Source organism: Phocoena sinus, chromosome 19, assembly GCF_008692025.1.
Source record: "Phocoena sinus isolate mPhoSin1 chromosome 19, mPhoSin1.pri, whole genome shotgun sequence".
Lineage (NCBI taxonomy): Eukaryota > Metazoa > Chordata > Mammalia > Artiodactyla > Phocoenidae > Phocoena > Phocoena sinus.
The window spans coordinates 57292040-57315816 of NC_045781.1; the positions used below are offsets into that span (position 1 = coordinate 57292040).

The 23777-nt window shown below is 47.5% G+C and overlaps 1 protein-coding gene across 1 annotated transcript; it reads right to left on the reverse strand.

Annotated features, from left to right (window-relative positions):
- Nucleotides 1-521: 521 nt before the first annotated feature.
- C19H16orf95 (chromosome 19 C16orf95 homolog) lies at nt 522-23777 on the reverse strand. The gene is made up of 7 exons (XM_032614844.1): nt 23732-23777; nt 21675-21729; nt 20773-20913; nt 15556-15702; nt 14649-14685; nt 11392-11605; nt 522-627 (listed from the first exon to the last, which is right to left on the reverse strand). The coding sequence occupies exons 3-7, from the start codon at nt 20911-20913 to the stop codon at nt 624-626; spliced, it is 543 nt and encodes a 180-aa protein (XP_032470735.1). The 5' UTR covers nt 21675-21729; nt 23732-23777; the 3' UTR covers nt 522-623.

A 23777-nucleotide genomic window follows, 5' to 3' on the forward strand; every position in this document is an offset into this window, starting at 1 on the left:
ATCTACAGTTTACTTAAGAGCAATGTTCCTTAGTTTTGGCAAATCTAAAGTTATTACAAAATTAAAACTTTACTTAAAAATTAGTCTGACTGACACAGGAATAGCCAGGACCTGGAACCCAGCTAGCTGCTTCACCTGGAAGACAAGGTGACCAAAGCTTCAATCCCCAGAGCTAACCTGGAATAACCATGTCATGTAACCATGACAACCGTAAGTGCCCGATTTTCTAGGATCTTCCCAATTTCCAATATTCAGATATGATACCGACTAACACTGATAGGTATAAACCTTCCTGTATAATTTTTGGTTTCCCTTCATGGAATACTCTTCAAAACAAACAATTTATTTGACTATCTTTTAAGATTTTTTTCTTATAAATTCATACATCTGAGAAAAAAAATTTTGTCAGTCTGTAGGTCTCAATTTTTCTTTGTTTGATAACATGATCACAGTCTATAGAACCTCAGTGCCTTCAAGCTCTGAGGCTCTGTCCCTTCACATCTGTTCCATTCACTACTCACCCCTTTGGAAGGAGACATCCCTGGGTTGAACCCACACTCACTCAGTGACCAGCTGTGTGACCTTGGGCAAATCACTATACCTCTCTGAGCGCCTCCATTACCTCACCTGTTAAAGGAAGGCTGAATTAAGACCATGCATGTAAAAAGTCTGTGGAACAGGTAGAGGTGGGAAACAGTGAATAGTAGCTATCACCATTGTTGGCACTCAAAAAATATCAGTTCACCTCCCTTCCTCTTTCCCACCACAGAAAAGCAAAACGTTCTGATGTAATCATTAGTAATTGCAGCAAAGAAGGCTGTCTAGCTCATTTCATAGAAGCATCTTCTCACATCCTACATTCCTGAGCACATTCATGATCATCTTCCCACCTGATAGGTGGGTATTAACTGAGTGAACATCTCCAACGCTTACTAGGTCCAAGATACTTTCCTGCAGGAAGAATCAACCAAGTAGATGGCCAAGGCTGCAGTCATAAAGGCTCTACAGGAGCAGAAGGATCTTCAGCCAGGTTCACTCAAGTGGCTTTTGAGGTTGAGGTTCCTTACCATGTGGCCCCTCCACAGGGGTGCTCAGGACATGGCCGCCAGCTTCCACAAAAGAAAGGATCCAAGAGAGAAGGGGAGAGGGCAGGGAGAGAGACAGAGAGACAGATAGAAAGACAGAGAGACAAAGAGACAGAGAGATGGAGGAAGAAGGGCGGTGGGCGGCTGGGGGGGGTGATTCACAAGGATGTGAATTCCAGGAGGTGGAACCACTGGGCATCATGGAGGCTGGCTGTCACGACCTGAGGTTTGTTCCCAAGGATAATGTCTGGGAGCACAGATGGGGGTGCCTATGTCATCCTCCAGGGCATGGTCAAGTGACTGCCATCAATTAGGACCGAAAGCAATCCTGAAAAGAATGAGAAGGCTGCGACTTGACAGTAAATGGGAAAGGTTGACACTGCTTCTCACTAGCTGCAACACAGCTGGCAGGCGTATACCTCAGGCATTAACACCTCCCTTGAGCGAGGGTAATTATTTCAGCACATTAGCAGGCTCGGCCTCATATGCATTTCAGAAACTCAACCAAGAATCAAAGCCAAGAGGTCACCCCTGCAGGTCGTTTTCAGATGGTCTTAAATTTTATTTAAGATGGAAGAATTTGGGATTGCATAAACAGGGCCCACCTGTGCCCAACCCACCGGGTCATAATCAGCTTCTCTCTCACCTGGGAGTACAGAAACCAGAGAGAAGCTTGAAAACCCCAAGCAAACTTCGGAGTGCTTTGAGGAGAGTGGGAAGGAAAGCAGCTATTTTAATAGGAAAATAAATGAAGTGATAATCTTTTCGTTTTTAATCTTTTCACTGTGTCCAGAGGTAGGAAAGTACAACCTGTGGCTTCCTCTCAGGCGAGCCCTTGGAACCCAGGCCCTCAGGGACACCCAGGGATCTAGAAGTCACAACAACTCAAGCAGGAAGGAGCAGCTCCAGGGGTCCAGCCTGTTGAGGCTCCTGCACATTTCACATGTGTGCTCTGAGAGGGAACAGAACCAGAGCACTCTACCTCAGTTTCCTCCTGTGTAAAGTGGGGTGAAAATTGTCTATTTCAGAGTATATTATTATTATTATTGATCATGGCTGTAACTTGGCTACATGTATTGAAGGCTTGCTTGCTCTAGGCCAGGCATTGGGCTTAACCTGTCACCAACACAGCCTCACTTGGCAAGTGAAGAAAAGGGAACTCAGAAAGGTGAAATCACTGGCCTCACCCACTGGCTGCCTGGACACACACACTGACCCCAGGACTGGTGGAATAGAGCAGGCCTCAGCCTGTGATAGGTGGGTAGATGGGTGGATGGGTGGATTGATGAACGGATTAGCAAATGGAGGAATAGGCCCACTGTACTGGTTGTGACAAGTCCAACTCCTTCCCTTAGAAGAAGTATTGGAAATTTCCATGTGTTTGCCTTCTGCAGTCTGTGAAAATGTTCCACAGGAAAACAAGGTTTGGCTGTGAAATACTTCATCTTTTCCCGAGGAAAAACAGCACCTCTTTTCTCTTTCTTGTAAGTGAGGTAAAACATTTTACATGGCCCCAAACAGATCTAGCACCTTAAGGGTCAGGAGCTGGGGACTTCACCCAAACACATACATCATTAAAGTTCCCCTGAAGTTAATGTTACCACTGTTTTGTGCCCATGAATAAAGCATTAAACAAATATTGAGCCTGACACACCTCATTACCCAAGGTCGTTAAGCGGCTCAGGAACACCGCAAGCTACATTTGAAGCCAATTAAGAGGCCTCACACAAGGCACTGGAACCACACGAGTGGCTGGCACATCCCCCAGCACATAGTAGGCACCTCGTAAAACACAGAGAGCAAGTCAACAGGATCCCCCTGCCCTGATTCCACCAACATGCTCTGTCTTGGATCCCAGCCCACAGGTCCCCAAGGCTGCATGAGACACAAACCACAGCACTCAGAGTTAAGAACAGCTGTGAGCACAAAAAGCAAATGATCTACACCAATGATAAATACCAATGATTCAGGTTTTGTTTTCAATTATTTTTTTTTATTGTGGTAAAATGCACAAAATTTACCACCTTTGCCACCCTTAAGTATATACTTCAGTGGTATTAAATACATGCGTAATGTGGTATTATCACCACCATCTATATCAAGAACACTTCCAACTTCACCAGCTGAAACTATTTGAGGACCCTTGAGATTCCATATGAAATTTAGGATGTGTTTTTCCATTTCTGCAAAAGACATCATTGGCATTTTGATAGGGGTTATGTTGAATCTGTAGATCACTTTGGGTAGTGTTGACATCTAAAGAATATGAAGCCTTCCAATCCATGAACATGGGATATCTTTTCAATTACTTGTGTCTTCTTTAACTTCTTTCACCAATGGCTTTAGTTTTTAGTATACATGTCTTTCACCTCCTTGGTTAGCTTTATTCCTAAATATTTTATTTTTTGATGGTACTGTAAATGGAATTGTTTTATTACTTTCCTTTGGGGATTGTTCATAGTTAGTGTACAGAAATGCAAGTGATTTTTGTGTATTGACTTTGCATCCTGCTACTTTGCTGAGATCATTTATTAATTCTAACAAGTTTGTGAAATCTTTAGGATTTCCTACATATAAGATCATATCATCTGTGAAGAGAGATCATTTTAATTCTTCCTTTCCAATTTGAATGGCTTTTGTTTCTCTTTCTTGCCTAGTTGCTCTGGCTACCACTTCCAGTACATGTTGAATAAAGTGGTGAAAGCGGGCATCCTTGCCTTGCTCCTGATCTTAGAGAAAAAGCTTTCAATCTTTCACCACTGAGTATGGTGTTAGCTGTGGGGCTTTTATATATGGATTTTAGTATGTTGAGATAGCTTCCTTCTATTCCTCATTTGTTGAGCATTTTTATCATGACAGTTGTTTTTATTTAACAAATAATTCCTTGGCACTTATCTGTCAGGAACTGTTTAAACTGCTTTATAATTATTAATTCATTTAACGGCCACAGCAACCTTATGAGGTAGAACTATTGTTATCTCCATTTTATAGATGAGGAAACCAAGGCACAGACCAAACACACAGTAAGCTGTAGAACTAGGATTCAAACCAGACCACCCAGCTCAGAGTCCATGTTTGAAATGACCAGGAACCAGAAGAGAGGTCAGCAGGTTGAATATTTATCATATTACAGACACTTTAAACTTACCACATTACCTAATCCTTCCCCAAACTGTATGATGTAGATATTTGTAAACCCATCTTACCCCTGGGAAACTGAGGTACAGACACTTAGGAAACTTGCCCAGGGCCACACTATTAGTGAGAGATAAAGGCTGGGTTTGAATTTAGTATGTTTAGACTATGGAGCCACAGAGCACCCTGACAACTCCTCAGTGGTGGGAGTGGCGAGGAGGAGGTCCTCCAAGGTTCTGCACCAGAAGATCACAGACTGTGGGATCCCGAAGCTGGCCCTCCTAGGCTGTAGAGAGCCTCTAGTGCATGATCACTGATGGCAGAAAGATGACCCGGAGACAAGACTTGGGGGAGGGGGGAGGAGAAAGGTGGGTAAGAGGGAGGCAGGAGAAGGAAGGAGAGGAAATGAGGAAATGGGAGAGGAGAAGAGGGAGGAAGTGGTGGCTGGGGGGTAGGGGTGGTAATGACACTAGAACCCATTTTTATTGCTATAGCACATGTTCAATCATGTAGGAATACCTAAGTATCATTTTAGTGACCAGATCACAGTCTTTCTGCATGGTGTGTATTCTCAACTTTCTGCCATCCGAAAATCCCAGTGGTAGAGAATGTCCCGTTTGCTGGTGCCCTGGATGACCCGGAACATGCAGGTGGCAGGACCCACTGCAGCCAGCCCCCCTTCTGCTTCAGTCTCCATCCTCCCCACCCACACCCACACCCACTCCCCAGGTGACTGCATCCAGCCGCAGGGCTCCAAAACAAGCCAGCTGGTAACTCGGATGTACACCTCTAGCCCAGACCTCACCCTTCCATGCAGACTCGGTTCTAACAGCCACGCCAACACCCCCACGTGGCTCCTCTGCAGTGCCCACCACTCCCACTCCTTCCCCCTACTCTCCCAGCCCAGCCAGTCCACCAGTATCTCAGGCTCATTCCCACCATCCCAGGTCGCAAGGCCACCTCTCCTCAGCCAGTTATCAGCATGGCCACCAGAGGGAGCGAGTTAGTATCCAACCTGGGGCCACTCAGTCAAGGAGCTTCCAAAGGGTTTTCCCAAGTCAGAATAAACCCTAAGTCCCTCCCATGATGCCAAGGCCTCAGGACTGGACCTGAGCTGACCTCCAGACCTCCATTCCTGACCACAGTCCACTTCATTCTCCACTCTAGCCACACTGGGCTCCTGAACTTCTTCACACTCCCTGCATGTCCACCCTCAGAGCCTTCGCACCCACCACCCCTCTGGCACTCTGTCCCCACACTCGCCCCATTCAATCCTCTGCCCAGGGTCTCCTCTTCAGAGAGGCCCCCAACCCAATCACCACCCATCCTTTTTCTGCTTCGCCTTTCTTGCTAGCACTGTCACCACCTGACCATCTCTTTGCTTACATATATTTTATTGTCTTTCACTTTCTGTTGAGTCAGACCTGCTTGAGAAGAAAGCAGTGTCTACAAAATGGCACATCTCGGTCCCCAATTTTGTCCACTGATGACAACTGGAGGCCCATGAGGGTTGGGGCATTGCCGTCCCAGCTCATAAATGTTAGTGACTCAGGGACCCACACAAGTCAGCATGTGCTGAGTTTTATGCCTGGCTAACTTTCCGTGCTTCACACATGCCCTTGGCCACGACCTCAGCCGCATTACTGCTGCAAGTCCAAGGACATTCCAGTTAAAGATGCCTCGCTCTTTTGTCTTGTTTTGTTTTGTTTTTAGTATGTTGACCGGCATTGTCAGCTGTCCTCAGCTGGAACCACACGGGATGACAAAGGCTATGGACAGACCACTTCCAGCAGAGGCAGTGCAAACACCAGCAAACTTGTAAGGAGCTGCTCACGCCTCAATTAAACAATGCCAATTAAAATGACACAGCAACAGCATGCTTTACCTCTCAGGCTGGCAGAGATTCAAAAGAGGAGGAATGCCCGGTGCAGGTATGGGGAAGGGAGGCCCTTTCACTGCTGTGTGGTAGGGTCGCATCATAGAGGCACTCTGAGAAACATCAATACACCTGTGTCACAGAAATAGCAGACAGGAGTCACCGCACAACCAGCACTCATGGCACTGCCCTGCGTGCACAGGTCTCTTCAGACACATGTCTACAGTACACACTCCCAAACATATTTGACAATGGAACCCTCTAAGAGCACCAAACATAGTGAATGTTCCGTGGAATGCATTTTGGAAAGAATTGCTATCTGGAAAACTTCCAGCAATAGTGAAGCTGAGATATAGGCTAGGAAGGTATCAGCATTTAAAAGAAACAGGGTTATGGGACAGATCCTGGTTCTGTGTGGTCTTGTGTGGTCCCTTGTAGTCCCATGTGATCCCATGTGGCCATGGGTGGTCCTGTGCAGCCACAAAAGACCCTCTCTGGGACAACAGTTTCCCCTTTTTCAAAAACAGGATAACAATAATTATCTCAGCTTCCAAGAATTAAATGTGAGAATTGTAAGAATTAAATGAGGTCCCAGGAGTAAAAGTACATAATTTAGTACTTTTAAAATCTGTATATCACATGTTTCTCTATTCTCAAAAATTTCCAAAGCAAACTGTACTGTTTTTTAAATTAAACTTTTGAGATATTTGTACACTTACATGAAAGAGAGATGCCATGTCACCATTTCCAGTTTGCCCCAACTATAGTCTTGCAAAACTATAATACAATCTCAAAGCAGAACATTGATAAAGTCAAGATAGAGGATATTTCTTTCACCTCAAAGATGCTTCATGTTGCTCTTGTATAGTCACACCCACATCCCTCCCACCTCACCCTCTCCTGAATCCCTGGTAACCACTACTTTGTTCTCTATTTCTATAATTTTATCACTTCAGGAATGTTATATGGGACAACTGGATATCCACATGCAAAAGAATGAACCCCGACCCCTACCCTCACACCATATACAAAAATTAACTCAAAATACGTCAAAGACCTAAATGTCAGAGCTAAACTATAAATCTTTAGGGAGAAAACATGAGTAAATCTTTGTGACCTTGGATTAGGCAATGATTTCTTAGATATGACCATATATCCTAAAGCACAAGCAACCTAAGAAATAATTGAAAATTGGATTTCACCAAAATTAAAACCTTTTGGACTTCAAAGGATCATCAAGCAAGTGAAAAGGCAACCAGCAGAAGAGGAGAAAATATTTGCAGAAGATCTATCTGATAAAGATCTAATATCCAGAATATATACAGAACACAAACTCAACAGTGACACAAAGAAAGAGATAACCAATCAAAATATACGCAATTGGTTTGAACAGACATTTCTCCAAAGAAGCTATACAAATGGCCAATAAGCACATGAAAATATGTTCAGTGTCATTAGCCATTAGGGAAATGCAAATCAAAATCACGATGAAAGGGCTTCCCTGGTGGCGCAGTGGTTGAGAGTCCACCTGCCGATGCAGGGGACGCGGGTTCGTGTCCCGGTCCGGGAGGATCCCTGGGCCCGTGAGCCATGGCCGCTGAGCCTGCGCGTCCGGAGCCTGTGCTCCGCAACGGGAGAGGCCACAGCAATGAGAGGCCCGCATACCGCAAAAAAAAAAAAAAAAAAAAAAAAATCACAATGAGATACCATTTCACACCCACAAGGATGGCTAAAATCAAAACAACGTATAATAACAAGTGTTGGCAAGGACACAGAGAAACCAGAAAGTTTATACCTTGCTGGTGGGAATATGAAATACAAAATGGTGTACAGTTTTCCACCGTGGAAAATTGAGGCAGCTCTTCAAAACATTAAAGAGAGTTACCTATGGCTCAGCACTCCTAGGTACATACCCGAGAGGAATGAAAACATGTTGACACAAAAATCTGTAAACAAATGTTCACAGCAGCATTATTCATAATAGCCAAAAAAGTAGAAACAAAACAATGTCCACCAACTGATGAATGGATAAACAAAATGTGGCATGTCCCTAAAATACAATATTATTCAGCCATAAAAAGGAATGAAGCAGACTTCCTGGGTGGTCCAGTGGTTAAAACTCTGCGCTTCCACTGCAGGGGGCGTTGGTTCAATCCCTGGTCGGGAAACTAAGATCCCACATGTCGCAACACAGCCAAAAACAAAAAGGAATGATGAAGCACTGACACATGCTACAATGTGGGTGAGCCTTGAAAACATTATGCCAAACAAAAGAAAGCCAGACACAAAGGACACATATTATATGATTCCATTTATATGAAATGTCCAGAGTCGGAAAAGTGAGAAAGTAGGTTACTGGTTTCCAGGGGTGGGGAGAGAAGGGAAGGGGGAGTGAGTGCTTAATAGGTATAGGGTTTCTTTTGGGGGCAAAAAAGGTCTGGAATTAGATAGTAGTGATGATTGCACAACCTTGTAAATATAGCAAAACCCACTAAATCATACACAGTAAAAAGGTGCATCTTATGGTATGTGAATGATATTTCAGTTTTTAAAAATTCAAATTACATGCAATTTTATGTTACTTAAAGTGAGACCCACATGAAACAGGTGCTAAAACCATTTCAGGATCCTCGTCCAGAGGATCTGCTGTCCTTGCAAAGGGAAGAGAGACTCAGTGATGGGCCCCCTCCCACAGGGGCACAAAGGTGAAGAACAAGTCCCACCTTCACAAAGGAAAATCACAGGTTATCATTTTTTTTTTTTTTTTTTTGCGGTACGCGGGCCTCTCACTGCTGTGGCCTCTCCGGCCGTGGAGCACAGGCTCCGGACGCGCAGGCCCAGCGGCCATGGCTCACGGGCCCAGCCACTCCGCGGCATGTGGGATCTTCCCAGACCGGGGCACAAACCTGTGTCCCCTGCATCAGCAGGCGGACTCTCAACCACTGTGCCACCACGAAAGCCCAAGGTTATCATTTTTAAAGTAGCCATTTTAAGAGTTTCACAAATAACATTTATTGACTGTATTCCTAATGGAATCCCACCCGCATTCACACAACTCCACTACAACTAAGAATCACCTGATGATAAATAATCTGGATTGACTCTTGGATGTGAATTATATGATCTGAGAAAACAGTGGCTATTACAGACTCTTCCTGATGTGATGGCTTTCGTTAAAGACCTTGAGTATGACTAACATTTGTGTTGATGTTCTTGACAGCAGCTGTTGATTCCAACTTCAAACCTAAAACAACTGGCTAGAAAGCAAAGAGAAAGGCAATTACTAGGAACTGCCCCCCAAACTGAAACCACATTGCCCTTGCAGGGCCTGTTTGGGGAACCTCCGAGGGGTGGAGGGTGAAGGAAACCCCACCACAGAGCGGGATGTACGCTTGGTCCCTGAGAAGCCCAGGCAGAAAACAGGGTGCAGCCTTGGCTGGCTCACTTTCCAGCTGTGGGACCTGAGGCGACGCGCTCAACCCCCAGAGCCCACTCTCCCTTCTGGAACTCCGAGGAGAATCCCAGCTTTGCAGAACTGTGGAAGGAATCAAATAAAATGAAGGCTACGGCAAGTCCAGCCACAAAGGCAAGTGCTTGACTCATCACTACTCTTCAGGGCTCCCTGTCGGGCAGTTCAGAGCTCACCTGATCTCCTGAGGTCTCTGAAGTTCTAGCAAGTCTCTGCCAGGCCAGCAGATGGGCCAGCAGCCTCTCCTGAGATAGGCTGGGCGTGTGCTTTAGGGGATCTCACAGGGCACCCCACATACACCTCAGGCAGGTAAGATATTTCTCCTAAACAGGTGATTGGTGCCTGACCTCTGCCCTAAGATCCTGGCTCTGGATCTCTTATAAAAGCATTAGCAATTAGCTCTGGATCCTCTTATAAAAGCATTAGCAATTTTCCTTTGGCCCACCTGGACCAACTACTTAACACAGACCATCTACAGACAAGTTTCTTTCTTTGCTCTTCCCAGACCGGGAACCAGGGAGTCCAACTAAATTTGACATCGAGATGGCAAACACAGACAGAAAGATGAAACTTAAGAAAAAAAAAAAGAAGGAAATCTCACAGTGCTGCCCCACTAAGGTTCACAGATCACGCAAAGCTGGCGGACCCCCGCCCGGCCCCTTCCTGGGGGCACTCGCCCTAGAGAAGTTGCAACCCAGGTCCATATAGGCACTTCTATGCAGATGTGCATCACAACATCGTATGTGACCGCAGGGAGTGCCCAATACTAGGAGAGTGGACAAGCAGGATGCTGGCAGAGGAATTTCCACTTCCAGACAAGATGGTGGGACAAAGACAGGGCTACCTTCCCGTCTGAACAACCAGAAAACTAGTCAGAAGACATCTGAAACTATTTTCAGATACTGGACACTTTCTAGAACATTCCCCTTACAACTGTGTGGAGACAGACAAAAAGCAAACAAGTCAATATATGTAAATTCTAATTGTGCACATTTACATGCTGATATGTATTTGCATATTTACATACCTGTGTGTGTGTGTGTTTGCACGTATTTACATATAGGTGTGATAAAAGAAACAGAAAGAAGGGGGTGGATGGGGGTAATGGTTGGGGAGATGGGTAAACTGGGGCAGCGGAGTTTAGAGATGGAGGAGGAGAGCTTTTTCCAAGAAAACTAAAGCAAACAACCACGTAAGGGGACACCCTGTCTTGAAACTGAAGTCGCCCTGGAGGCTTCCTGGGTGGTGGTGGGGGACTGAGTGGGGTTCCCGGTGAGAAACACAGGCCTGGGCAAGGACAGTGGGTCCGAGGCCAGAGAAAGGGCTTTTCAATATGGAGCCTTGATGGTTGGGGCTGGGCTGGGGGAGAGGGGAGAGGCAGCAGGTCCCCTGAGGGTGCGATGCGCTCAGACCTCAGAAGGCTGGCTAGTCGAGCTGGCTTAAAATCCACTTCCAACCCCAACACAACAGAAATCTGCAGAAACTGGAACCAATGGTCTTTTGGGGGCAGGGGAATTTGGGAACTTGGGAACAGGGAAGAGGGGAGGAAAGAAAAGTGGGTGGTCCCAAGACGCCCCACCTCCCCACCATCAGCCCTGGCCCTGGCGTATCTGGATTGCTCTTCCCTTGCATTTTCTGGAAGAAGATACCTGTGTCAGGTGTGAGCAAGAGTCCAGACAATGGTAACAACACAACAGGAATCATGGCCGTGCTCATCTCTCACCCTCTGCTGAGCAACAACCAAGTTGTCCCACAACCTCAACTCAACTAAACCCTGGGAATGAGATGAGCCCAAGGCCACCACTGCCCCACCCGCACCTGCTCACCGGAGGGCCACGATGACACTCAGTAGGGCCTGGAGGACGATCAGGAGGCTGAGGCTGAGGGGCAGGAGGGAGGCCGGGAGGCTTGCTGGCTGCCCCGGGGACACCGGCGCAGCCTGGTGAAGGGCCTGGAGCTGCTGCCACTTGAGGAGACGGCGCCCTTCACCATCACAGATTCTCCAGCGGTTGTACCCAGAGCGCACATCCAGGGGGACTCCTAGGCAGAGAAAGAGAGTCAGGCCTCAGCGGGGTGTGGGGACAGGATGCTCTCAAGTCTGCACCCATGAGAGAGCCCTCTGGAACCCAGGGCAAGGAAACCAGGTGTCCCAACAAGGCAGGTCACAGCCCAGGGGTGTGCCCACTGAGATGAAGAGAGCACTGCTGTTTGTTTGTTTCTAGGGTGATTGCGGGGCCTCGTGGCTGTGTTTTCAGAGTCTTTATCTTTTAGAGCTGCCTACTGAAATATTTATGAATGAAATGATATGGTAGTTAGCTGGGATATGCTCCACATTAATCTTTTTCATTTTTTTTTTTTTTTTTTGGAGGTGGGGATGGAGTGGGTGAAGCACATATGAAACCACATCTACCAGGAGCTGATCATGGCTATAGATGAGAGACGGGAACTTGGGCTTTAGTGGAGTATTTGAAATTTCCCATAATAAGAAGTTAACAACAACCACATCCACAAACAGAATTCAAACATCTCCATCTCCTTGACTGATGCTCTTTAGCTTTTTCAAGACCTGCTTTTGTCACATGTGACCCTCTTGATGTTATATCTCTTATTTACTTTATTACACTATTAATATGTTACTACTATAAAAGGTACCCTCTAATTATACTAATATAAAATGCGCTCAATATAAAGTATATTTTCCTTATAAAAAATTCTACCACAAAAGCATAAAGAAGAAAAGCACATGAGCCCTCTATTTACAAGGAAAATACAAGATCAGAAACACAGATTTTCTCTTTAAAATGGAAATCAGCTGGATTTGAGGCCAAGGGAACCGTCCCATATTTTTAATCACTCTGTACAAAGCTCAGCTCAAGGAGAGAAGGATCCCTATCTTCCTAGCAGCAGTGAGACTCGCACTCTCACTCCTGTCCTATGAACACCTTCTGGCTTGAATGGGTTTGAGGCTTGAAACATTAACATAAATCACCTGAACTATAAAACAATGGCTGGAGTAAAAATTAATACTGGTTTTTAACAACGTATCAGTGGATGCGTTATTCAACAATAAACTGACTGAACTTTTAGACTTTCTTAAAGATGCAGAGTGTTCAAAGCCAAAAACAACCAATAAAAATAAGCCCATAAATCGGTGCTTACAGGGTGAGAAGAGTACTTTCTCAGGTGGTTCTCGTTCTCCTGCCTGTTTTCTGTTTTTGATAAAGTGATTTCTGGCTCTTCCACCTGAAGCTTGAGGCAACGTATTGCTACCTGTTTTGCTCATCATGCACCCCACCAAGAGCCTCTCTTTGCTGGGCCTGACCTGCCCCCTTCCCCACCCACAGGGGTTACCTGTGACTGTCAGCTGAGACAAATGATACCAGTCTTCACCTACGCACAAACAGAGCTTTCATTTTTAAAACTGACATTAATGGAGTCCTATTGCCCGGGCTACAATGACTTCTTTTCCTACACTGCAATGTGTGTGGGAGTCCATTTCATCATCCCTAACAGTTGCGAACTCTAGGCAGCTGGTGCCACATTTCAAATGCACCCCCATTCATGTCCATCCTCCAACTGAGAGACACTTAGGTTGCTTCCAGTTTTTTGCCAAGGAAATCACTGCCGCAGACAGACGTGCGTGGAGTGTCTACGTGTATTACCCAGATGTGGGCTTGTTGGATTAAAGATGGTGCACGTTATAAAATTTGATAGATACCTCCAAACCTCCCGCCAAAGGCCGTGACAATTCGTGCTACTTTTAAAATCAAGAAAAAACTAGGTATCTTCTGCATGAAGAGGTAGGCGTGTGGGATAGTGGCTGCTCGTTTCCCAAGCACTCTCCCCCTTAGCTGAGTGCCCCTGGGCGGGCCTCTCAAATCACCTGCACATCACAGGAACCCCATGTCAGACATCCAACCTCTCGGTACCCGTCCAGTCCCTCCTTCACAGAGTCCATCAAGGGGACTCACTATGCCCTCTGGCCCCAGCACGAAAAGGGGAGGGTGTGATCTGAGCCAACAAACTGTCCACTCCTTTGCTCACATGCAATGCAGAGAAAGCACACGTGTCGGCTATCTGCAAGGGAAAGCACCTCCGCTCATTTTAGAGACAAAGAAAGCAAAGGTGCGGGTGGAGACACCTCCTCCTGGTGCACCGTGACCATGCACGTGAATACATGCACACCTCAGGCCGCAGATAGACGGATATGCGAACACACCTTTGCATGACTACACACTGCACTGTGAACATACGAACATGCGGGTATGTGCTATGCCTGTCATGAACATATGAACGTATGAATATACTGAACATATAACGTGTCATGAATATATGAAAGTAGGAATACATCAGCATACAAACATATATACTACGTCATAAATACATATTTATACACAACACATACATACACATACCATATCATGAATTATAGAAGAGTAGAGCTTAAAAAACACTTCAGATACCACCTAACCCCAGGTTGCAAATTGGTTTCTTCCTGAGAGCCAATGTTGATAACTGGTAGAGTCTGAGTCTTCTCTGGGTTCACTGGGAAAACATGGGGGATGATTAGTGATGCCTGGTGAGGGTAGGGGTGGGAGAAGTGGTGTGTGCGCCAGTCTGCAGCGAGCCGCTTCTGACCAGCAGAATGACGAATCACCACACGCTAGATTCTTCTCGCATCACACTTTATTGGAGTACAGCTTGGTTTCGGGCAGATGGAAGGAAGACCCCGAGCCTTGTTCACACTGGCTTTTATAATGCACTATAACCCGTGGCAACCTGTGGTTGGCTAGTTAACTCAACAAGATATGTGCTGTTCACAATTTATTGGTTACAATTCTGATCCTTCATTAGCATATTGGCTCGTCGTGGCGCATGTGTGGCACATAGCCTTGGGGCTACTCCCTAACAACCGTTATCTGCGACATGGCAGAACAACGGCTTCCCACATCAGTCTGTGGTCTTCTTTGTCTTACACCCATCTGGGGATGACAGAAGTCTCCCCCACCCCATCATGAGGTCCATGAGACCCCCGCCTTCCTTGGGGACAGGGAAGGGATGAGACACGTGAGCAATGAGTTACCTGGGATGCCTTTAAAACTCTGCTGCCTTTTCACCACCTAAGATAAAAGATAAGGATGTGGGCAAGCGTTGTCAGCCCCAGTGATCCACCAAGAAGGGGTCCCAGTGATTTGGCCTGGAAACCCCCTGGAAGGAGTCCACGGCCAGCTCAGAATGCAAGTTGTGTTCTCCTTTTAAAAAGCCTCTGGGTCTTAATTCTGGGGGCAGTATGCTACTTGATGACAGAAAACCAGCAGCTGGAATGTGGGTGAAGGCAGAAGGAAGCCTCTAACTCCAGAAAAGCTTGCTCAGAAAGCAAGGGAGAGAAGTGGCCCTGGAGCTGAGTTGGGCTGGACCTGGCTGACCATCTCCCACCACAGTTGCTGGCCTGGAACCCAGAGCTGTGGAGGTACCAGACAGAGCAAAAGAGCAAAGGCAGACACTCGAGCAGTGGTCCTTCCCCAGCACCCTCCCTCCAGGCCTGCCAGGCTGGGGCTACAAGTGCAGAATGCTCACACAGGTGGAGAGAGCTGAGGGGGAGAGGAGGCAAGGGGAGGGAGGAGGGGTGGGAAGGAAGAGGGAGGGAGGTGAGGGAGGTGGAGAAGAAGAGGGAAGAGGGAGGAGAAGGCAGGAGAGGAGAAGGGGACAGAAGACATGGCCGGAAAGGTGACAGCGGCAGTGGGCGCCCTCATCAGAAAGCAGTGCACCCCACCCTTCCCAACACCACCAGGACACCTGGCCTGGGCCTGCCCTGAGTACCACTTGCCTCCTGCATTCTGCTGCCCTAGGCCACGGCTTCCAGAGGGCCCCCAGACATCAACGGAGACCACTGTGGGGAAAGAACCCAGCACCCTTTCCCTCACCTCTGGCTCCCTCCTTAGCCCGCCTCTCACTCTCAGGCCTCGCTGCCATGCGAGCCTCCCTCTTACCTTCTTGTGAGACCTCAGGACCTGGGGCACCCAGTAGGGCATCACAGCCTCATCCCTAGGCATCGGGAGGCGGCCCCCAAAGTGGTGGCATGGGCAGGGGCATGCCTTGGTGGTTTGGGGGACATAAAACCAGACCGTCTTTTGGATCTAACAGAGGAAGGGAAGAGAAGGTCCAAAGCGGGGTAGAGCCACGCCCCGGACAACCTCAGCCTCGCGGACAGGGCCCTGGAGAGCGCCTCTCCTATGCCCCGCCCACAGCACACCCCGACAGCCCAGCTGAGGGAGCAGGCCCCCATTCCATGATATTCCCAGGAGTGGCTGGCACCCTCACGACCCACCACCTGCACCTCTGCAGTGGGGCATCTGCGTGGTACTGTGGCGGGACACATGGGTGGGAGTTGGGAGGCCTGGCTCTGTCCTGAGCCTGGCAGCCTCCAGGAACAACCCTTGGGCACAACGTTTAGCCTCTCTGAGCCTCAGCATTCTCGGCTAGAGAGAGGGCTCTGCCAGAATCTTGACAACATTGGTCAGAGTCTAAAATGGATAGTCTTTGGTCCAGCAATTGCACTCCTGGGACTGTATCCCAGGAGGACACATGAGCATTTGCTCAAGAACACTCAGTACAGCACTGGCTGTAGTGACCAAATAGCCTGAATGCCTATAATAAAGGACAATAAATAATGGACGTGGGAACAGAGGGAATGGGTGGTCTTTGGAAAGAATGAGGCAGACCTGTCTGTCCTGACACAGAATGAGCATAGAGACACGATATTAAGTGGGAAATGCAGCACCGTATGCTACCACTTACATTTTTTTTAAAAGGTGGGGGGGGGCGCTTCCCTGGTGGCGCAGTGGTTGAGAATCTGCCTGCCAATGCAGGGGATACGGGTTTGAGCCCCGGTCTGGGAAGATCCCACATGCCGCAGAGCAACTAAGCCCGTGCGCCACAACTACTGAGCCTCCGCTCTAGAGCCCGTGAGCCACAACTACTGAAGCCCACGTGCCACAACTACTGAAGCCCATGTGCCACAACTACTGAAGCCGGCGCGCCTAGAGCCCGTGCTCCACAACAAGAGAAGCCACCGCAATGAGAAGCCCGTGCACCGCAAGAAAGAGTAGCCCCTGCTCGCCACAACTAGAGAAAGCACGTGTGCAGCAACAAAGACCCAATGCAGCCAAAAATAAATGAATAAAATATAAATAAATTAAAAAGAAACCAATTTTGCTCATGGGGCAAAGCGGCCAGGCCCCAGGGATCAGCGAGTCCCACTTTGCCAGCAAAGAGTCTTGGTTGTGGGGTTGGGGGGGGAGTCAACCAGGGCTTCTGAGAATGTTTTATAACTGAGAAGAAAGAGAGAGTGGGAGAGTAAGCCTTTGGAAGACTCCGAAAGACTCACTTTCTGCCATGTATAACACAGTGTAAAACAGACCCGTGGCCACCATCTAAAAACACTAGAAATGACAGCAGAAACACTCTGAGTGGAAGGATGAAGAGAATCTGGATCCCTGAAGACATCATAAAGCCAAAAAACCAATCCTAGAAGAATCCTCTCTCTACCAAAGACCCTGGTTGAACCCACTGTGGGTCAGTTTTCTGTTTCTTGCACCTAACACTTCCCTGCTGATGGAACAGGAGCCTGAGGAGCAAGCGGAAAGGGGACTGGATATCCAGGCAGGGGCAAGGTCAAGAAGGACCCCAAGAGTTGTGTCAGGGAGTTTGGTCCATATTCTGAGGGAAATGGGTCTCCACGGGGGAGAGACAGGACCAGATATACAGTTTTAAAAGCTCACCAGCTACAGATCAGAAAATGGACAGAGTTAGAAAGGATGTAGGCAAGGAGACCAGCTGGGAGGCTGGGCAGTCACCCTGGTGAGATGTGCTGGGCACCGTGACTTCTATATTCCTTCCACCCTTACCCCTGACACCCAGCAACAAAACTCAGTGGGGAGAGTGCTGGAATCCGAGCCAGAGACCTAGATTCTAATCCCTGATCTGCTATGGACTGAGTGGGTGGTCTTGGACAAGCCCCCGTCCCTCTCTGGACCTCAGTTTGCCCATCTGCTAAAGGGAGATGATAATACTTACTCTGCCCAACTTTCAAATGATACAATGACCAACAGGAGGGACTGAGGCTATCACCTCTGCCTAGAACAATATGACTTAGTCATCTTGATACACTGACCCCTTTGAGAGTCGATTAAAAAAACAAGAAACGAGAGATTCCACATTCTACAATCACTACAGAGTCTACTGATGTTAAAAGGGCAATAAGGAAATATTTTGCACAATAAATTCAACAACACTGATATGACGGACAAAGTCCTCGAAGGGTATAAACTACTAAAGCTCACTCACGAAGAAACAGATAAACTAAACAGCTCTGTATCTATGACAGAAATTACATTTGTAGTTGAAAACCTCCCCACAAAGGAAGCTATGGGCCCACGTGGCTTCACCAGCAAATTCTACCAAACACACAATGAAGAAATAATACCAATTCTACAGAAAGTCTTCCTGGAAATGAAAGAATACTTCCCAACTGATTCTACGATGCCAGGATTAATACATCATAATTAAATGGGTTTGAAAGGTTGGTTTAACTTTTGAAAACCAATCAATATAATTCATCACATTAACAAACCCTTAAAGGAAAACTATAAAATGACTTCAGTAGACACAGGCAAAATCCAACGCTCATTTCTGTAAAAGCTCTCAGCAAACTAGCAATAGAAGGGAACTTCCTCAGCCTGATAAAGGGCATCCAAACTTACAGCTAACATCATACTTAATGGTGAAAACTCAAACGTATCCTCTAAGATCAGGGGAAAAAAAGGATGTCTGTCTTCCCCACTCCACTTCAGTAGTTTACTAGAAGTTCTATCGTGTATCAGACAAGAAAAATAAATAAAAGGCATACAGATTGGAAAGGAAGAAATAAAACCATCTCAATCTGGAAATAACATAATCATCCATGCAGAAATTCTGATGGAATCTACAAAAACAGCTACCAGAATGAGTTTAACAATATTGTGGGATACAAGATCAAAATACAAAAATAAATGGTATTTCTAAATATTAGCAATGAGCAAACATAAACTGACTTTTAAGAACAGTGGCATCAAAAATATGAAATACTTATAAATAAAACTGACAAAAGATGGGCAAGACCTGTACACTAAGAACTGCAGAATACTGCTGAGAAATATTAAAGAAACCTAAATAAATATAGAAATTACCATGTTCATGGATCAGAAGACTCAATATGGCTAAGAAGACAATTTCTTCAAATTGATCTACAGACAATCCCAATCACAATCCCAGTAGGACATTTTTGTAAAAAATTGACAAACTGATTCTAAAATTCAAGTGGAAATGCCAAGAGCCTACAATAACCAACTGTGAAAAAGAAAAACAATGTTGGAGAGCTAACACTACCTGATTTCCAGACTCTTTATAATTATAAAGCCACAGTAATCAAGTTAGTGTAGTACTGGTATGAGGATAGACAATCAGATCAGCAAACAGAATACCGCAACAGAAACAGACCCGCGTGTATGTGGACAATTGGTTTTTGACAAAGGTGTAAAGGCAAGTCAGTGGAGAAAGGATGAGCTTTATGATATGTGGTATTAGAACAACTGGACATCCATGTACAAAAAATGAACTTCAGTCCATACCTCATGCCATATACAAAAACTGACTTAAAATGGACCACAGACCTAAATATAAACAGTAAGCTATAAAAATTCGAGAAGGCGGCATAGAAGAAACCTTTCTGACCTTGGGTTGGCAAAGCTTTCTTAGAAATGCATAGAAAGCATGATCCATTGTTGTGCTGGGGACAGGCACGCCTAAACAAGACTCAGGAAAGATTAAATTGATAAATTGGACTTCATCAAAATTTAAAACTTCTGCCCTTTGAAAGACAGTGATAAGAGGATTAAAAGACAAGCCAAAGACGCGGGGGCGGGGGGAACACTTGCAAATTAAATATCTGGTAAAGAACTTGTATTCAGATATATAAAAAACTCTCAAAGCTCACTAATCTAAAAAAAGCAACCCAAGTTTTTTAAAGGGTCAAAAAAGACATATCAAGTAAGATATGCAGATGGCAAAAATATATGACGAGATGCTCAACATCATGAGTCATTGTGGAAATACAAGTTAAAACCTCAATGAGAGGGAATTCCCTGGTGGTCCAGTGTTGGGACTCCGCGTTTTCACTGCCAAGGGTATGGGTTCAATCCCTGCTCAGGGAACTGAGACCCCACAAGCTGTGCGGCCAAAAAAAAAAAAAAAAAAACACACACACACACAATGAGATACACACCTATTAAGATGGCCAAAACTTAACACTGACCAAACCAAGTGCTAGTGAAGATGTGAAGGAACCGGAACTTTATACATTGTTGGAGAGACTGTGAAATGGTACAACCACTTTGGAAAACAGTTGACAGTTTCTTAGAAAGTTAAACAGATACCTACCATATGAGGCAGCAATGCCTTTCCTAGGTACTTGCCCAAGAAAAATGAAGGCATGTTCACACAAAGACTTGTACACAAATGTTCACAGCAGTTTTATTTGTTGGACAAAATAGAAAAAGCTGGAAATGATCCACACACCCTTCACTGGATGAATGGATAAACTGTGGTCTATCCGTATAACGATACTACTCAGCAGTAAAAAGTAATGAACTATCAATGCACACAACCACGTGGATGAATCTGAAAAATAATTATGCTGAGTAAAAGATGCCAGACAAAAAGAGTACATACTCGATGATTCCGTTTGTATAGTGTGAGTTGGTGGACAGTGGTGAGCATAGCTGCCTTCCATTTATGTAACATTCAAGGAAATGCAGATGAATCTCTAGTGACAAAAACAGACCCACGGTAGCCTGAGGACCGCGGGGCAGAGAGGGTTGAGTGGAATTTCAAAAGGGCACAAGGAAACCTTCTAGGGTTGCGTACATGTACCGCACTACTCCATTCTATACAAGGGACTTGAGCACCCTGGATTTTGATATCCACAGGGGTCCTGGAACCAATCCCCTTTGAATGCCTAGAGATGACTGTACATCGTCACAATTGTAGTGGTGGTTTCACAGATGTGTGCATATGTCACCATTTATCAAACACTACATTTTACGCATGTGCCATTTATCATATGCCAATCGTATCTCCATAAATCTGAACCCCTGACTCAAGTCACCTACCTGCTTTCGGGGTCTCAAGGACAGAGGGACCCAGTAAGGCAGCACTGCCTCAGCCCTGCGCACCGGCAGGCGGCCCCCAAATTTGGCCTGGCGCTCACAGCAGATGGGCTCTCGGTGAACAGAGCAGGGGACAGGGCACATCTGAACAAGAGGCAGAAAAAAGAGAATTGAATGTGATGCTGCATTAGTGATGTGAGTCAAGGTACTCTCTGAAATAGTAAATCCACGCTCAGAGGGAGCAAGGTTAAGACAGGGCATCCAGGGGCAGGCACAGGGACAGGAGCCTCAGCTCCCGAAGCTCACAAAGAGGCAGGCTATCTCGGCCTGCCCTGAGGCCCTCCAAAGTCACTTAGAGGGGGACCACCAGAGCCTGCAGACCAGGTATGCTGGGATGTGTGACCACTTACAGCCACATTACCATGAGCAAGTCTTGGATTTCCCCCCTAAAAACGGGGAAGTACAACCAACCCTAGCAGGGGTTGGGGGGTGGTGATGATTGCTCTTTTTGTGGTAATCCATGTCAGTCTGCACACAGTGCTTTATGTTTGCAAAGGCTTCCACAACCATCCCATGTGACCCCACCACACCCACAGGCAGGAGCAGAGGAAAAGTCATCCTCTCCAGGGGCAGATGGAGCTGATGCCCAGAGCAGATACTTTAAGGGGCAACATTGGTTCTCCCAGGCCTCCTGAATCCCTGTCATGAAGAATTGAGCGGTGGGGGAGGCAGTGGGTGACCCTACATAGAGATTTGGGGGCTTGCATGGTCCCTGAAACCACGGACTCCCCCGTCTGACACACCCTCTCGTGAGATGCTGCTTCTGGACCCACATTCTCTGCTCTCCCCACCGCACAGGGGCGTGTCAGAGTTGGGACAAAGTAGTTGAGATTTGCTTTCCTTACCGAATGATCTATGGGACACACTTCTTCCCCCAAAGTTTGAAATGTGCTTCTTTCCCTAGAAAAGAACAGGAAGGCTTAGAAAGTTCTGGGCTTTGTGTAAATTGGGAGCAGGAGTACTAGGGTGAGGGCCTGGGCCAGCTTGGCTCATACCATTAAACCCCAAGAGTGGAAGGGGTTATCATTCTGAGCCCACGAGGGTGCAGGGGGTCACAACAGAAGCAGGTATGTACACACTCATGCTAAGGTCTGGGGGTTCCCAGATGTCAAGCTATTGTGGAATCCTGCATCCCCAAACCTATGTGCTTCCGGCACACTAGAGCTAAACCCGTGCCAGGCCCTTTGGGAAAGACAGGAACATTCCAACCTAGTGAAAATTTTCCAGGACGTGGAGCTGCCAACCACAACACATGTGATGCTTTAACAGACACCCTGAGCATACTTGGAATACTGAAGGAAAATATCGTCAAAGCTCTACATCTAAGGAAATTCCTTGCAGTATAAAAACCTGGGTGCTTTGTCTCTGGATGACAAAGCATTTGGGGCTGCAGAGACTCTGTTACTCTTCCCATTCTCCCCAAAACAAGTGGCTAGAATGTCGGCCACTGTATGGAGAGGGTCCAGTGGGCATAAAACCAACACAAAGCAAAGACCAGCTTCCCTGAGAGCGATGTATAACATGGAAATGGTAAAAGGGAGATCACCATCGTATCACCGCTACTGCTATCTCACTACAGCAATAGCTTCAGGTCACTGAGCTCAACTGCCCCAGCTGACCCCTGACCACACAGGATGTGGGATGCTGCCCTGCACAGCACCCAAGCCCCCAAACGCTCGTGACAGCATTGCTGTTTCCTTGCGGGGGCCACAACCCCAGCCAAGAGGGTGAAGCCAGCTAGTGTCAGAGGCTGGCTCAGAATTGTAGTATAACCCAAGTCAACCCAATGAAACCCATTCTGGGACTTTGTTAAAATTACTGGGAGAGGGAATGTCCTTTTCTGTTGAGGCCGTAAGCCTCCGGACGTCTTGGTGGTCATTTTGCCTCCAGGAGGGGAAGAAAGCAAAGCCGAAGATGGAGACAAACAGTCCTTGACCACCGTCCTCGAGCATCTGGACACATCCATTCCTGACGACTTACTCCTGACATCCTCAGGCGAAACACTGACTTGCCCTTCTGGGTTTACATGATGTAGGTATGGCGTCTGTCCTGCCTACCTGGTACAAGCTTCTATGGGACAGGGTGATTTGGGGGTGCTGGGGCTTCCCCGGGTGACTCGGGGTCCGGCTTCCCCGGGTGACTCGGGGTCCGGTTTCCCTCAGGTGACTCGGGGTCCGGTTTCCCTCAGGTGACTCGGGGGTCCGGCTTCCCCAGGTGACTCGGGGTCCGGGTTCCCTCACGTGACTCGGGGTTCGGCTTCCCCAGGTGACTCGGGGTCCGGGTTCCCTCAGGTGACTCGGGTGCCTGGCCCCCAGGTGTGGAGTGGTGACCCAGAGTTTAGGACTGAGGGGGCACTTGCCTGTCATGACGCGCTCGGGGTGAGTGCGCGCTGACAGACCGAACGGACACCCGAGGGCTCCCGGAAGTGCCCGCCGCGACTCTAAGTCGTGGTGACGGGGGTAACGAAGCTCATGATGACGGCGGTGACGAAAGCAGGGACTGGCCCAGGCGTGTCACTCCTCCCTCAAACCGTCCTCCTCTCTGCCCCCTGTCCCTCCCCGGGGCCTCCTCCGACCCCCAAGGCCCCTCCTCTTCCGCCCCCCCGCCCCTCAGAGGCCAGGCTCTTCCGGCGACGGCCCTCTGCGCACGCCGCTGACTGGCCCTCGCTCAGCCAATCAGACGCTACCTTCTAGACACTTACCTGGCAGCTGATTGGGCCCTGGCGCCACGGGCCTCGGGGTCAGCAGGGCGGGGTCGGCGGGGCAGGGCGGGGCTCCGCTCGGGGAGTGAGCGGAGGTCTGGCCGGCGCGGTTGACCGCGTGTCGGTTGTGGCCCCGGCCTGGCCTGGATGGGCGTCGGCCCCGGAAGAACCACCCCCTCACTCCCGGGAATGCCCACTCACCATTTCCGAAGGACGGGCCTGCGGGGCCGCGGGGCACACTAGCCGG